Genomic DNA, 16,719 nt, shown 5'->3' with positions numbered 1-16,719 from the left:
TTAATGTTGTTCGTGTGTAATTTACGTTTAGTAGGCTAACCACGTTATTACATTAATGCACGTAAGGTGAACTAGCAAACATCATCATAGCTACATGCGGCTGTCTTCTTGTTTGATGGCAGATGCTCCCTTCACCCTGGCCAAAAAGGCTAAAATGACCAAAGAAAAAGTGGGAAACAGTTAAACATGAGAGGTTTTTGGACAAAGTTTGTGTTTTTTCCATTGTTTAAGCACTGCTTCCAGCCAAGAGTGATACCATATATGCCCCATAGCTGCAGAAAAGGCTAACATTGTTATCTTTTTACAAAAAAACAGCTGAACATGAGAGGTTTTTGGACCAATTTTGTGTTCTCCATTCTTTAAGCACCGGTTTGAGCACCGTTTAAGCACCGGCACCGTTTCAAAAGTACCGACTTGGCACCGGTATCGGATAAAACCTAAACAATACCCATCCCTACTCCTGAGTGGACCTGACTTGAACAACACTCTCACTGGAGTTCTGATCTGCTTCTGTGGGGAACCAATAGCAGCTACAGCAGATAAGCAGCAGATGTTCTACTGCCTCAAAGTGTGCAACAAGCATCTAAACTTTCTGAGGTTCTTATGGTATGAAAACAATGATCTGCAAAAACAGTGAAAGAGTTTCAAATGACAGTACATGCATTTGGCAACAGTCCTTTACCAGCAGTTGCCATTTACTGCCTCAGACCAGCTGCTCAGGAAGCAGATGACTCCACTACCAGTGCAAGGAAGTTCATCACATGCCATTTTTATGTGCACGATGGACTTGCATCTTTTCCTAATGAAGCGAAGGCCATTGGTGTCCTGCGCACTTCCCAAGCAATGCTAGCTAAATCAAACATTAAGCTACATGAGATTGCACTGAACAGCAACAGTGTTATGCAAGCATTCCCACCCAAAGACTTGTAGGACTGAAAGGATTTGAAAGATCTATATTTAGGAATGCAATCACTACCTCTTCAGAGGAATCTAGGTCTAATTTGGAATTTGGAGAAAGAGAACTTCAACTTCTATGTTTCAAAGGAGGAGAAGCCTTTGACAAAAGAGGCATTTTGTCTCCAGTGAACCCTTCTATGGTTAAAGTGATCTGTGATAATCTAATATGCAATGTGTTATTAAGATAAACAGCAAATCTAATTTTAAATGAACTACTCCTCTTAAACAAATGGTCACAAAGCTAGAAAATTTTATTGTCTACAACAGTGGTTCCCGAAGTGGGGATTTTTCTTGTAAAACAAAGAGGGCCCTAGCAAACACACTTTGGGAACGACTTGTCTACAACAGCCTCGCAAACACAGGTGAATTTGTTGGTTTGCCATTCTCACCAGGTGGTGACCTTGATGTCAAGACACATCAGTCCTTTCAAACTGTTTTCAGTCAAGCATTTTTTAAAACAGAAATTATCAAGTGACTGAGGAGATTATGAACTGACCTTGGTGTTCTTTTGGCTCCGTGCAGCATCTTTGCGCTCTTGGGGTTTGCCATGGGTAAAGAGGATGAGTCCATTGGGCTCAGTCGTACGGAAATCGAAAGAGATGGATCCCATCCGCTTGGTGTTCCACTTGGGGAGACTGATATAGGCCTCAGGGGTTTCAAAAGAAATTGGGTCAAGGGTGGCCACATTTTCACACTTGTAGGATACCTCACCCTGGATTTTCATCTTGGGGTCCACAATTCGAGCCAGACGGGACAACTCAAGACGGATGTCATTATTCTTATACACTACCTGCAATAAGGCAAGAGCAGGATTAATGACTCTTTTATTTAGGATTAACATGAGATACACATTTAATAACTTCCAACAATTACTAAATTAATAAAATTAATTCAGTAAAATAAAGACTGTAAAATAAGAAAATCATCAATGTTGTGTCAGGAAGGACATTATTGGCTTTACATATCTCAGTAAAGCTTAGTGTGATAAATTGCAGAATACAGAGTTACTATATACCATACACACATTCCTATTTGGCATGTTGTTATTTAAAAACAAAGTATAAAGGAAAATGTTATTGAGTTCACATAAAATACAGGAACCAAAAATACTGATCATTCAGTTTGTCAGATATTTCGTTTCACAGACTGAGATCATCTCCATGTTCCCAGTGCGTTTCATACTTTACACTCTCAAGTCTCAGAGACCAGGTCAACTGTTCCATTTAACGGATTTCCTTAACGATTTTTATCCACTCATAGTTTGCTGGCAATTCTTTATTCAACAAGTTGTATTTTTCTTTTAATTTCAATTAATGAATTCTCAAAATAAACAACACTAAAATCTAAATCTGTGGAATGATTATTTATCTCTGTTACCACATCCAACCAGTAAGGATACACCACAGATTCAGGTATTTTACACTAGAACTGCAAAGTTATTAAAAAAGTGTTTTTCCAGGAGAATTCTCTCAAAAACAGAGCTATGGTGATGAACTGTGTTTTTCACATATTTAACCTTCTTTTCCCCACCTTCATTTAACATACATTTTGGAGAGACCTCTGTTTGATTGGCAGGCTAGAGAAATCCTAAGTGAAAGAATACAAATAAAATAAAAAATAAAATTCAAAAAAAAAAAAAAGTCAGTTAAAATGACAATCAATCTAATTGAAACAGTTGCATGTTATGGACTTGGCCTCAAGGATTCGTAGTTTAGATTTAAAAGCACTTAATGAAATGAATTCAGTCATTTTCCTTCTGCAGTTCCAAGCCGAGGGTGCTAAATGGACAAAAGCTCTTTTACCAAGTTCAGTTCGGGCAAATGGAACAGAAAGCAACAAGTAACCATGCGGACGAAGAGAATACCGACCAGCACGTTTCATTACAAACAGGCAGCAACCCAAGTATCGCCTTATATATAAAACTGTATAAATGAGAGTTCCTCCGACTTACCAAAGCAGGCCGTCCTACCTGAGAGTATAACTCACAGTGGTGAGTCTGAAATTTACAGTTAGTGATGAACCTCAGAGAAGCACGATACACAGAATCAACCATTCGAAGACATTGAGCAGAAGCATTCATATATAGAATATCACCATAATCCAGCACAGGCAAGAATGTTGCAGCAACAAGCCGCTTCTTTGTATTAAAAGAGAAACACAACTTATTTTGAAAATAAAATCTCAGTTTTAACTTCAGGTTTTTCACAAGATTCTCTACATGTGGTTTGAAGGTGAGCGAGTCATCAATTAAGATTCCCAGATATTTATAGGTGTGAACCAACTCTTCAAGAGTGGTTACTGATGGGATTGTTTGGGCTCGTCTCCTTGATTTAGAAAACAACATGAGCTTTGTTTTGTCTGCGTTGAGAACAAGTTTAAGCTGAAGTAATGAGTGCTGGACAGCAAAAGAGGCTTTCTGCAAGGAGTCAGTGGCTTGGACAAGAGTTGAACCACAGCTGTAAATAACTGTATCATGAGCATAGAAGTGGGATGGCCTAGATCTTCTGAAATCCCCTTTATTTTAGCAGTGTTGAGGTGGAGAACTATATTTGCATGTACAGGATTTTGAGCTGTACACTGCACACTGCACATGGACGTTGCCTTATCATCGATTCAAGCCGAAAACCCATTGAATGGTTTCAGCTGGATGGGCTGCACAATCCTTCAGGAGTCTTGTCACTCACCATCTGGGCCTGCTCCTTTCCCTGGACGCAGTCTCTGAGCTGTGCCCTTGCTTTGTTAGCTGAGAAGGATGGGGGCAGATGGTCAGATGTAGTGGATGTTGCAGTTGCAGTGGTGTTGGGGTTGTTGTGTGCAGGAGATACAAGATAGTGGTGCTGGAGCAGCCTCTCAAGAGGTGGAGGCATAGAGGTGTCATTGAAACAGGAGCATCAGTTGAAGTAGTCCGAGGGAGGACAGATATTAAAGCACAGCAGGCATTCCTGTGTGGCAACCCATCAAACCAGCTATAAAACAGGTTGAATTGACTGGATTTGCACTCATTGATGGCTGCTCTTCTGTGAGTGACCCTTGATGCTCCCGATTTACTCTCTGCTTCTCTTTTATACTCCACCTTTGGCCGCATCTATCGCCCTTTCAGTTGGTGTTGAAAATACCTTCTTTATCGCTGACTTGAATGTCTGCGTTTCTGGTGAAGGATTTCTTTAATGTCCAGGGCTTATTCTTGGGAAAACAGCAAACAGTCCTTACTAGAATCAAAGTGTCCCTACAGAAGCTGATGTAGGTTGTGAAGGTGTCACAACCAGCACAGTCCAGTCTGTGCACTCAAAACAAACCCTGAAAGACTTGTTGGCCTCTGGTGATGATGTGTGAAAATTCCCTTGGTGCATAGTGCAGTCTAAGAACAACAGCAGTTCAATATCCTGACTGCAGATCACATCGTTCACTGTAACATGTCTGACGTGACACAATCGATCATTTACAAGCACAAATCCAACCTTTGCTTTTGCTACTCATCTTCCGATCTCTATTTGTTTGCATAACAGTGCAAATAGAGCAAAAAATCAACAAAAAGGTAAAAACACAAATGCTAACAGAGATTTTAACCTTTGAAATGCATCAGAAAATAGACTGAGAGTTTGCTGCACGTAATTGAAAATGTCCTGAAATAGAAGAATGCACAAAATCATCACATTTTAAACGATGGAACTCATGAATGTTTGATATATGTGATGGAAAGATATATATGATTTTCCTCTGCTGATAGACTAAATCAGTGAATGAAGTTTGTATTAAGAAGTTTAACAGCAGTACAGGATATTTAGTATCTGTTGAGTTTGTTGTCAAAGTACTGAAATTCTGTTGTTTAAACATGTAATGGTACTATTTCTCTGTGCATTTTGTTTAAAAAACAAAAAAGAAGTGATGTGTTGGACCCACATCATTTAATGATGTATGGTCCACAGCTGCAGTTCACTTTATCAGTCCCACAGACAGAAAATAAAACAACCCACAGAAATACAGTGTACATCTTTCTCCATAAGGCGTGTGTGCGACATACACTGTTTCTGCCATGGGCCAGTCTAAATGCTGTCAATAACAATGGGAGGACGGCGTCACGGAGGGGTGTGTGTGAGTAAATTGAAATCTGCTCAAGTGGAAAATTGAAGGCCTTTTTTCTCCTTCTAATTCTCTGGGCAGAAAAAAACACCCTCTGTCTGTCTATATTTTGGCCACATACATACACTAAACAAACACACCCTCTCCTCCATTTCATTCTCCTATATTAATGCTTCTGCTCTTGCTGGTTGTTCGGCTTCTGTTGGATTGTAGAAATGGAGTTGGAGTGGGTGGATTGGGGGGACTGGCTGAGATTATCATTAATCCATAAACAGACATTAGAGTATATCAAGTTGTCCCTTAAGGTGCAGAGGGACTAGATAGAAAACAGTCTGTCTCTCTTTTCATTTGTTGCCTTTCCTCCTCTTTTTGTTATATCCATCCTCCCCTTACTCACCCGAGCTACCTCATCCCCCCATCTCTCAGCAAGAAGCAGCCATTTCTTCTCCCACTCAGACTGAGCATAAATACCTAGAGCCGCTGAACAGGTCGATCATTCACTCCAAAATAAAAGCTTCAATAAAAATAGTAGTCCCTTCAAGCTCACTGACAACATGAAAGAAAAGGCCAAGTGAAAATTTGCCCCCTGAGACTAAGAAAACTTGCAGCATTTTCACATAAATACGAACAAAACCTGCATTGCTGCGTCAGTGCCTTACTGTTGTGATGGTGTTTCATCTTTACTCTTTTTATTATTACGAAAAAAGCTTTGAAGCACTTTATTATTGTAGCCCACTAACAGAAAAGAGACTGTTTGTTTTTTTTAAACCAATACAAAGCATTTAAATTGTGTTACATTGTTTATGAAACCTGAAAATGTATCAAAACTGTGCATCATTTTCTAATGAAAAGAAAGACAGCAAAGTTACTGTTATTTATAGGACTGTTTTTCCATCCACCAGATTACTTGTCTAAGGTTAAATTCATAGTTAGGCCTTCTTCCCTTGACATTACATTTTCGTTCATCTTGAATACCTAAATAGACACCTTTAAACAAAATAAATACAAATATTCTCACAAATATTTTGCAGCCCATCCAGGACATCTATGCTCCAGTTTTGGTGAGTGAAACTGAGTGGCCTCTGCTTGTTTACTCAGTTCCAGTGTCAACTGTGGAGTCCCTCGGGAGGAGAATTAATAGCTTTCTGCACAAATGGTTGGGCTTCCCCCACTGCAGTGCAGCGCTTTATGGAACCAGTAACACCTTGCAGCTCCCATTTAGTAGTCTCACAGAAGAATTTAAGGTGGCATGCACTAGAGAAGTCCTTCAGTATTGGGACTCCAGGGACCAGAAAGTGTCAGCAGCGGGTATTGAGGTGAGAACAGAGAGGAAGTGGAGAGGAGAGAGAGGAGTGGAGGTGGCAGAGTCATACCTCAGGCAGAAGGAGCTGGTGGGGACGCTGGCCACCGGGACAGCTGGCTTGGGTATTTTCCCAAAGACCCAAATGGGGAAGGCCCGAGGGAAGGAGAGACACCAGCTAATTCAGGAAGAGGTCCGATTAAGTAAGACAGTGGGGCTGAGGCAAAGTGGGAGAACATCTTACAGCAAAAGGTAACCTGGACAAACATCACTGAGGCAGACCTCTGTCCATTTCCTTGTTCAGGCTGCATATGATGCCTTACCAATCCCAGTCAACCTCCATGTCTGTGTCAATAGTGAAACACCAGCATGTCAGCCATGCTCTGGAACGGGATCCTTGCAACACGAGTAGCTGAAAGTACAAAGTCCCTGCAGAAAGTCGCTACCGCTGGCACCGTGACCAGGTGCTGAAGGCGGTTTCAGAAAGCATAAGCAACACCATCACTCCTGGCAAACACCATATTGGCCAAAAGACAAGAATTGCATTTGTTAAAGCTGGAGAGGAGACCTGTCAGCAGCAAAGAATACGGTCAGGTCAGCTCTATACAGCCTCAGACTGCCAGCTGCAAGCTGACCTAAGGAAGCAGTTGAAGTTCCCTCAGCACATCACTGAAACATCACTTTGGCCAGACATAATTATTGTCTCACAGGCAACAAAACAGCTTATTGTCCTCAAACTCACCATGTCCTGGAAGGAGCATATGGAAGAGTCAAATGAAAGGAAATGCGCCAAGTACCAGGAGCTGGTAGAGAAGTTCTGGGAAGGGGCTGGAAGGCGTAATATGAGCGAATACAGGTGGGCTGCAGAGCCTTTGCATGATGCTCACTCTGCAAAGTCCTAAACCAACTGGACCTAACAGGAGTGGCTAGGAAGAGGGCCATCTGGTCTGTATGTGAAGGCGCAGAGAAAGCCACAAGGTGATTGTGGATAAAGAGGGCTGGTCCATGGGTGGCTGCTGCTGGGACGCAGGCTGGGGTCTGATCAACCTTAGCTGGGTTGTCTGGGCGAGACTGTCTTATGTTGAAAGACCCGACACACCCCATTGAGCCCAGGTTACATCACTGATGATGCCTCTCAGCGCATCCAAAAAGGTATCTTGCACACACATATATGTGAACAAGTTCTTAATGTGGTTAATGTTTCCTCTCCTGTTGCACCCTTGCTGGTGAAAAATGTGATCATGTAGGTAGAGGAGAAGGGGGGTGTAACGGGGAGAAGGGGATAAGGATGGAAGGCGTAGCTGAGGATTTGACAAATTACTTTCAGGTCCTGCCACCTCTGAACAATAATACCAAAAAGGCATTTGAAAATATAAAGAGAGCTTTATCAACACACTGCAGATGCAGGCTGCAGGTTAACGCGAGAATGAAGCATAAGCAGACACTGATAGCAGACCGAGGAATACCTAATCATATCAGACATGTGATAAATACATAATATACACACAAGCATATATAAAAATGCTTGAGTATGTTTTAGTTTGACAGAGAGAAAATAATGAAAAATGTTAGACAATGGTTAGATGAAAGGAAACCATCAATGCAGTATCCCCTCCACCAGACTTCCACCGTGCACATCATTACACATGTATGCACACACGCACTTATCAGTGTCTGAGAAAAAACAACATAACACAATATTTAATTTACCTTTTAGATTGCCCGCTAATATAGCTACCACAATTTTCTGGTATCATTCACTAAGAAATACCACAAGATTGGAAGTAACACAATTTTCTCCAAGAAAAAAGAAAACAATTCACAGTAAAACATTATGTATGCTTTCAGAAGCTTACAACAAAGCAGCAATGATGCAAAGGTATACTGGAAAGGTTGGAAAGGCCCAGCTGCTTAAATCTTTTTGGTAGGAGCACAAGCTTTGTGCTAACCCTGGGAAGTGACCGCTGCAATAATGACAGACTCACTGTAAATAAAACCCTGTAATCTTACAGTAAGTTTTACACTATTTTTTAAATACATGAAACTCCTGTCAAATAGACTGTAAGTACACCTTCAAACAAACTGAATCATCTAAACTTTTTTTAGGTTTACATCCAATAAATTCACAATTGTGTGTGACATGACATCTTAATTTGTACTTGATATAATCTGGTGAGGGTAACTGCCTCACTAGATTGCATCTAGGATGAAACAGATGTTTGGCATTTCCACAAGGAGACTCTGTGGAATAGTGATGAAGTACAGGACAGTACTCAAAGAAAAAGTGAGATACCTATGGCGTTATTTTTGTGCCACTATTCTGAGCGCATGTAAAAACAATTTGCAGGTGCAAGTGTTGCATTTTGAAGAGAAATTTATTTTGAGCAAAGAAAAGCTAAATTTGAAATAAAAAAACTAAAAACTCGTTGCTGCGTGCAAAAAATGTATTTCAGTGTTTGCTATTATCCACACACACACACACACAACAGCAGCCCCTCTTGCTCAGTTTTTGCATTTGCGCTCGCTCGCAATGTGTTGCTCGCGCTCTCAACATTTCTGCCCGTGCGCGCTCAACTCTTTCTCTACACCATTATATTTGTGCCACAGAAGAAGAAAAAACTACACAATTTATATGCCACAAATCCCACAAAACAAACACTGAAAGAAATTACAGAACTTCAACTCGACAGCATCATTAATAAAAAAAAAATACACAATTTATCTTACAGAGACTGCAATCTAAACACAATGACGAGTCTTAAACAGTACAAGTTTCTCATTTCTCATTACAGCAATTAAAGACTGGACAGGAAACATCACCAACGACTCTTACATCATAAATAACACCTTCAGACAATTTCATTATGAAATATATAAAGATATGATGATATATATGATTTCAAATAAACAGACAAGTTTATCAATAACATCACATTACTGTCACTGTCAAAGGAAGAGGCAGACATCTGAGACTCCCCACTGACATCCACAGAAGATGAGAGAGCAAAAATTGTCAAACAATAAAGCTCCTGATGGATGTCCCCCTGAAATTTCTGTCTCCGCTTTTTGTTAAAATGCCAGATGAAATTAAAAATAACCAGTTCATTCCATATCATGTGAATACAGCACTAATTTCAGACCCTATTCACTGCTCCAGTTACAGAGCTATTTCCTTAATTAACACGGACGTCACAATAATCAGCAAAGCTCTAACAACCCGCATTGAATCAGTTATCTCCTCTCCCATTCACCCAGACCGAACAGACATTCTTTAAATAATACACTTAGACTTTTCAACCTCGTACATCTCTCTCACCAAAGTAACCATAAAACAACGATCTTCTCAGAATGCAGAAGAAGCATTTGACAAAGTAAACGGCACATTTCTTATGGAAACACTCATTTATCCAATGGATCAAAACACTCTACAATTAAACATTGAACCATTAGCAGCAGCAATCCATCAGAACGTTAACATCACAGGCATTCACACCAATAATGTAACACATGAACTAAGTTTATATGCAGATGATGCACTCCTGTTCCCAACAAATCAGTTGAAGAACTAATCCAAATCATTAAAACATACTCCCAAATCATATACAAGATCAATTACTTGTTCACAATGATCCTTATTCAACCCACAACAGCTTTTTTTCACCACTCTGGACACAGTAATAACATCATTCGACTGAAAAAACAAAAAAACTCCCCAGGAGCATCTTCCTTGGAGGGTTCGACCCGGGGTTGCGGTCATGGCCTATTAAGGGCTCTGTTGGCTCTTAGGTGATGGTTTCCTCGTGGCTGCATGCAGCGGGGCTAGGGGAGGGTCTGTGCTGACGGACGTGGGTTACTGACCTGGTAGCCTGGCTGTCCCTGGGTGGGTCTGGGAGAGGTGTGAGGTTCTGGGGCGCTCCGTCTCTGGGCTGGGGCCCTGGCTGGGCCTTGGGGCTTGGGTCCTGGTTGGTGTGTTGCCGGGGTTGTGGGCGGGTGGGTGTATGGGGGCCCAGCCCTGGCGCAGGATGCCACCAGTGCATCGAGCCACCATGGGGGCTCTTCAACTGGTGGGGGAGGCTGTTACACCTTGCAGGAGCTCTCCTCTCTCCAGGAACTCACTCTGCAGGAGGGGGAGATACAGGAGAGGTGGAGGAAGCTCTCAGCCTGGGCGTCTATTGACTTGTGTAGTCTGGAAGATGAGTGGATGACGGGGTGGGTGCAGTTCTCTGTGGTGGGGTCGGGTGGGCTGTCCTGGGCTCTCTGCTGAACTGGGCCCCGGTCCGGATGGGCCTGGGCCCCCTTTCCCTGGCGGGTTGCAGAGTATGGGGGTGCCTACTGGGGTCAGCGGGGGTCAGCGGTCACTTGCCCCTCCCTTCCTTCCCTCCCCATCTCCAGCTGCCTCCCTCTTCCCGCTCCACCACAACCACCCACACATGCAGGGCCTTGGGGTAAAGGTGTGTCACCAGGGTGCAGGGGAGGCTACCCCCCCCCCCCCCCCCCCCCTGTCCCCTTCCGGCTGCTTCTGCCTCAATTTTATCCCACAACTTAGACATTCACATTACTCACACTCTCATTACACATACATATAGGATCTTGGGGGTGGGCACGCTACACGGACTCCAAATTACCATCAGGGTGTACACCCCACCCCTGGCGTTGTTGCCCACCTCTCAATTTTAAATACACGTAGACATTGAGGGCTATCAGGAGGGGCTATGTGCTTACCTGCTGCTCTCTGGCAGGTAGCTCCATGCCCTCCTGGGTTTTAAATGCACCTTAGAACACACATGCATCAACACTACAATGAGCGGGTGGAGGGAGGTTTGGAGTCTTCTCCCACCCCCATTCTCTGCGGCCTGCTGGAGCGGGAGGGCTAGTAGGAGGAGTTGGCCGTCCGACTGCGGTCTGGAGTGTGGGGCCTCCCTGCTGCTGCTGAGTCGGGGCGGTCTGCCTCCCCCCACCGCAGGGAAAAGGGTAACACCACCTGGGTCTGGGTGCAGTTCCCCCCTCCAGGGGCGGGGGCACCTAGACCCGGTTTGTAGAGTACGCTTGGGGAGTGTGATCGTGTGTACAGCGTCTCTTTATGTCTGTCTCCACGTTGGTTGAGTGCTGAGTAATTGCATATGAGAGCATGAGGGTGGGAATGGATGTTTGTATCTGTGTGTGCCTGTATGTCTGTGTCTATATGCCAGGTTGGGTATCAGACGCCACCTCTCTGGGGACATCTCAGGCCCTCCAAGGTTTGGAGGCCTATCTCCCCCCACCACCACTTCCCCTGCCAGTGGCGGACTCCCTCAGACATCGGTGCGTTGGTGGTTCTTTGTGTCCAGGGATGGGCGTCCAGGTACACACCGGCTCACTCCTTGGTGGCTGCTTATCGGGGCCTGGAGCCTGGGGCTTGCTTTTTCTTTCTCAACACGTGATCCAGGTGATTGATAGATGTATTTTTTGTCTGTTTGTTTTGTTTGTTTTTTTGTTTTTTGCCCTTTATCCCCGTCCCTCTTCTCAGCTGTTTCTCTTTCCCTCTTTCTTTCTCCCCTTTCTTTTCCCCAGTCAAGTCTTTACCCGTATTTAGCAAGTGAAAATAAAATAAACAATAAAAGGTGAATCAAATAGACCATTACGGCAAGGCTGGGATGGTCCATTTGGTAAAGTAAATCCGTTGGGCATCTTTCGTCACCTTTAGTCAATAATTCTGATGCAAAAGAGCCAAACGGGACAGGCAAAAAAAAAAAGAAAGAAAAAACAAAAAACAAAAAAACTAAAATAAATAAATAATAAATAATAAAACTAACATTACACCAGTCAAAACTCTAAGGAGCCCTAGATGCACCAAATCTCCACCACTACTTAGTCAACCAACTACAACACCTCATCAAATGGATGCATTCAACCCATCACCTTCATCCATGGCTGGACATCGAACAATCTGATTGTAAAGACATATTAATCCAAAATCTACCATTCATCAACAATACAATTAGACATTACAACTGCTTTAAAAGCCCGCCAATAGCCACAACTCTGACAGCCTGGTGGAAGACGAGCAAAATCAAAAAGAACTCAAACACCCATATGAAACAACCCTTCAGTGCAAATGAATGACCCCTGGCAGGCATTAAATGGAAAGAAAAAGGCATCACACACCTCTGCCACATTTGTGATTAGAATCATTTCTTAACACTTCAACAGCTCATTGACAGGAAACAGTTTCTTCAGTATAACCTACTAAAATACTCCATCAAAGCAAAAATGAGTATCAATGACACTCAGCTAAGACAACTACCACTACTGGACAGCATCAACAAAACAGCGCAGACACAAACACACTCTCGAAGCTAAATAAACTAATATTCTCTAATGATAATGCATCTCACACGCCAATCAACAAATGGGAAAAAGACCTGATATACCCCTCTGTCTGTTTACCTCGCAATCTGGAAGAACTAAACATAATGCAGATCAAAACAGCCCTGCTTGTGTCCCTGACTATCACCAAGAACAATACTGCCCAACTGGAAAAACAGGACAAAGATCAGCACATCACAATGGCTAGACCTCACACAACAATCATCAATACATAAGAAAACAATTTGAACATTTCATTCAAATATATTCTACAACTCTACAACTGAGCTGATGCCACAGCATTAGGGAAACAGGGTTTAACTAAAACAAGGAATATTGGGACCCCCCACCCCACCCCGGCCTAAAAAAACCCCCAAACAAACAGACAAACAAACAAACAAACAAACCAGGAAATAACTGCCAAGAGTTGAAAACAATGTAACCTAACATATAAGCCACATGTGTAACCCATATGTTTTTTGCTTTTGCTGGTTATTTAGTAAATCAGCAGCTCTGCCTGTCTGTACTGCTTTTGTTTTGTTTTGTTTTGTTTTGTTTTGTTTTGTTTTGTTTTGTTTTGTTTTGTTTTGTTTTGTTTTGTTTTGTTTTGTATGCACTACTTGGTGAATTAATGAAAAAAAAAGTTTTATTTCAGTCCAGTTCAGCTGGGATCATTTTTACTGCAGTCACAGAAATCCTAAACAGGAGGGAGAGAAGGAGTCCCACTGCATCACAGCACGTAAATATAAGAAAGTACGGTGGATTTAAGTAAACATGTTCTTGGTGTGTATAACTAACCTTGGTTCCAAACCAAGAACATCCTCCCATATCCCTAAGAACTACAATGCCGATACAAAAGCCAGAAGAGCTGAGAAAAAATCAAAAATAGTACAAATCACCCAGGACTCAATTTAATAGAGCATCAGTGGGGTACACTGGAACAATATCAGTGTATGGAGGCCTCGCTCTGCAACCCACATGACCCAAGATGCCAACAGATGGCACACACCACAGGACATCCCTCATGGTATTCCAAGTGCTGCTAAAAAAGTGCTAGATCGGCGATTGGGCTGCTTTTTGGGTATCGTCTCCAAAAGATTAGACTTTTTTCTGTAAGAATTCAGGGAGAGGTGAATTTAAACTTCCCTTGAAACTCGAAACCCCTGATATTCTAACATTTGTGAGGGGCAGCAAATCAAAGTGGCATCCTCCAGGCAGAGGATGAACTGAAGGGCTGCACCAAGAAGGTAAATAAGGGCGATTTGGATCCATGAATCATGCACATCACCAACTGTAGTACATCCTGAAAAGTTTGTAATAACTTCCCTTTTATAAATTCTACCACTGCAGTTCATATGATTAAGATATCCTTTTCCTTTGTTACTGCACATGCACCAACCAGCATGCTGCCTGCTGTAACCCACAATTTCCTTCAGGATTGATAAAGTATTTTTGATTCTGATATCCAATATTTCCTCCTGAAATAATCTGCAATGAATTCGACCAAAGACGACCCACGAATTGTTCAAAAAGTTGCAACCAGTGTTATCCATCTCTGGTTAGCTTTGGAACCTTTGACATCTATGTATTTAACGCCGTGACCAGGCTTCAGTCAGCGCTGGATCATTAGACTAAGCTCGTTAGTACAGGTAAGAAGATCGTGTGCTCTTTCAGATGCCCTTTTGGTTACCTTCTCTCTCCTTTGTTGTCTTTTGCACCTGGAGGTGGAGAGGAAAACACAGGAGCTGAACCACGAGCGGGGAATTAATGCACAAGTGCAGAGTGTCGCCTTTTTTCACATCGCCATACAGCACTATCGGGAGTCGGGAGAAATGACCACGGGGAGCCACGGCCTAAGGATTTCACACTGAACTGTCATTGTTTTTGCACTGTAAATAAATTTACTGTCTCATTGCAAAGGAGATCTGCGTTCAAGTCCGCTCCATCCACACTCGATGACAACACCAGATTAATTTACTGCATTATCTGGCTTGCTCTCACTCACAGTAGAGAATTGTCTACAATTATTAAAGACAAAATTATTTTTTTAAACTACATAAAATTGGGGAAAAAAACTTAAGTTCAGAAAGAATATAATAAATATAATATCAATGTGTAATATAGCTGTTATAACGTGATTAATTAGAGTAACAAAGACATATTTCCACTGGAAAATACTGTCATTGCTGATCCCATTCAGTGCTCAGTCTGTGAGCTCATCCTTTGTGTTTCTTTCTTGGCTACAGTACACGGGAAAGCCAGAAGCCTCCGTGTGAGTGGTTGAGGAGGTGTAATGACAACGACAATTATAGCAATTATGTGTTATTGTAGGCCATTATGTATTTTGTAGGTTTTGAGATGTAGGCTTTCTTTGTAATTGCTGGCTTATAAAAGGCATAAAAATAATAGTCCCCCCAGTTGCAGGAGCTACCACAGGCAACCAGTACCTGGTGCCATGGTAACAAAGCATTTATCCATAATGCTGCTCAGTGGATGGCGAGGACAAGAGCATCGGGAACAGGCAAATTAGCATTAATGGCAAGGAGTGGAGGACAAGAAGGTGCTGGACAGCAGACAGAGGGAGAGCTGGTGGGTACTACAGATATGTGGGTGGGTCTGTGATTAAGAGGTGGGCAGAATACAGAATGCATGTGACTTTATGTCTTTCCTGTAGTTCAATTCAATTCAATTTTATTTATATAGCGCCAAATCACAACAAAAGTCGCCTCAAGGCGCTTCATACATACAGAGAAAAACCCAACAATCATATGACCCCCTATGAGCAAGCACTTTGGCGACAGTGGGAAGGAAAAACTCCCTTTTAACAGGAAGAAACCTCCAGCAGAACCAGGCTCAGGGAGGGGCGGGGCCATCTGCTGTGATTGGTTGGGGTGAGAGAAGGAAGACAGGATAAAGACATGCTGTGGAAGAGAGACAGAGGTTAATAACAGATATGATTCAATGCAGAGAGGTCTGTTAACACATAGTGAGTGAGAAAGGTGACTGGAAAGGAAAAACTCAATGCATCATGGGAATCCCCCGGCAGCCTACGTCTATTGCAGCATAACTAAGGGAGGATTCAGGGTCACCTGGTCCAGCCCTAACTATATGCTTTAGCAAAAAGGAAAGTTTGAAGCCTAATCTTAAAAGTAGAGATAGTGTCTGTCTCCTGAATCCAAACTGGAAGCTGGTTCCACAGAAGAGGGGCCTGAAAACTGAAGGCTCTCCCTCCCATTCTACTTTTAAATACTCTAGGAACAACAAGTAGGCCTGCAGAGCGAGAGCGAAGTGCTCTAATAGGGTGATATGGTACTACAAGGTCATTAAGATAAGATGGGGCCTGATTATTTAAGACCTTGTATGTGAGGAGCAGGATTTTGAATTCAATTCTGGATTTAACAGGAAGCCAATGAAGGGAAGCCAAAACAGGAGAAATCTGCTCTCTCTTTCTAGTCCCTGTCAGGACTCTTGCTGCAGCATTTTGGATTAGCTGAAGGCTTTTCAGTGAGTGTTTTGGACTTCCTGATAATAATGAATTACAGTCGTCCAGCCTGGAAATAATAAATGCATGAACTAGTTTTTCAGCGTCACTCTGAGACAGGATATTTCTAATTTTAGAGATGTTGCGCAAATGGAAGAAAGCAGTCTTACATATTTGTTTAATATGTGCGTTGAAGGACATGTCCTGGTCAAAAATGACTCCAAGGTTCCTCACAGCGTTACTGGAGGCCAAGGTAATGCCATCCAGAGTAAGAATCTGATTAGATACCATATTTCTAAGATTTTCAGGGCCGAGTACAATAACCTCAGTTTTATCTGAATTAAGAAGCAGAAAGTTAGCGGCCATCCAGGTCTTTATGTCTTTAAGACATTCCTGCAATTTAACTCATTGGTGTGTGTTATCTGGCTTCATGGACAGATAGAGCTGGGTGTCATCTGCATAGCAGTGTAAATGTATGCTATGTCTTCTAATGATACTGCCTAAGGGAAGCATGTATAATGTAAACAGAATTGGTCCTAGCACTGAACCCTGTGGA

General features: G+C 42.4%; 1 protein-coding gene across 1 annotated transcript in view; it reads right to left on the bottom strand.

Annotated features, from left to right (window-relative positions):
* nrxn3a (neurexin 3a) overlaps nt 1–16,719 on the bottom strand; it is a 206,829-nt gene that overhangs the window by 97,545 nt on the left and 92,565 nt on the right. The window contains 1 exon segment of the mRNA XM_082515716.1: nt 1,454–1,747. Within this exon segment, the coding sequence (XP_082371842.1) occupies nt 1,454–1,747 (294 nt within the window).

Source organism: Aulonocara stuartgranti (genome assembly GCF_965226115.1).
Source record: "Aulonocara stuartgranti genome assembly, chromosome: 19".
Taxonomy (NCBI): domain Eukaryota; kingdom Metazoa; phylum Chordata; class Actinopteri; order Cichliformes; family Cichlidae; genus Aulonocara; species Aulonocara stuartgranti.
Note: the sequence above shows the minus strand (reverse complement) of the source record. Positions and strands in the feature narration are given on the sequence as shown.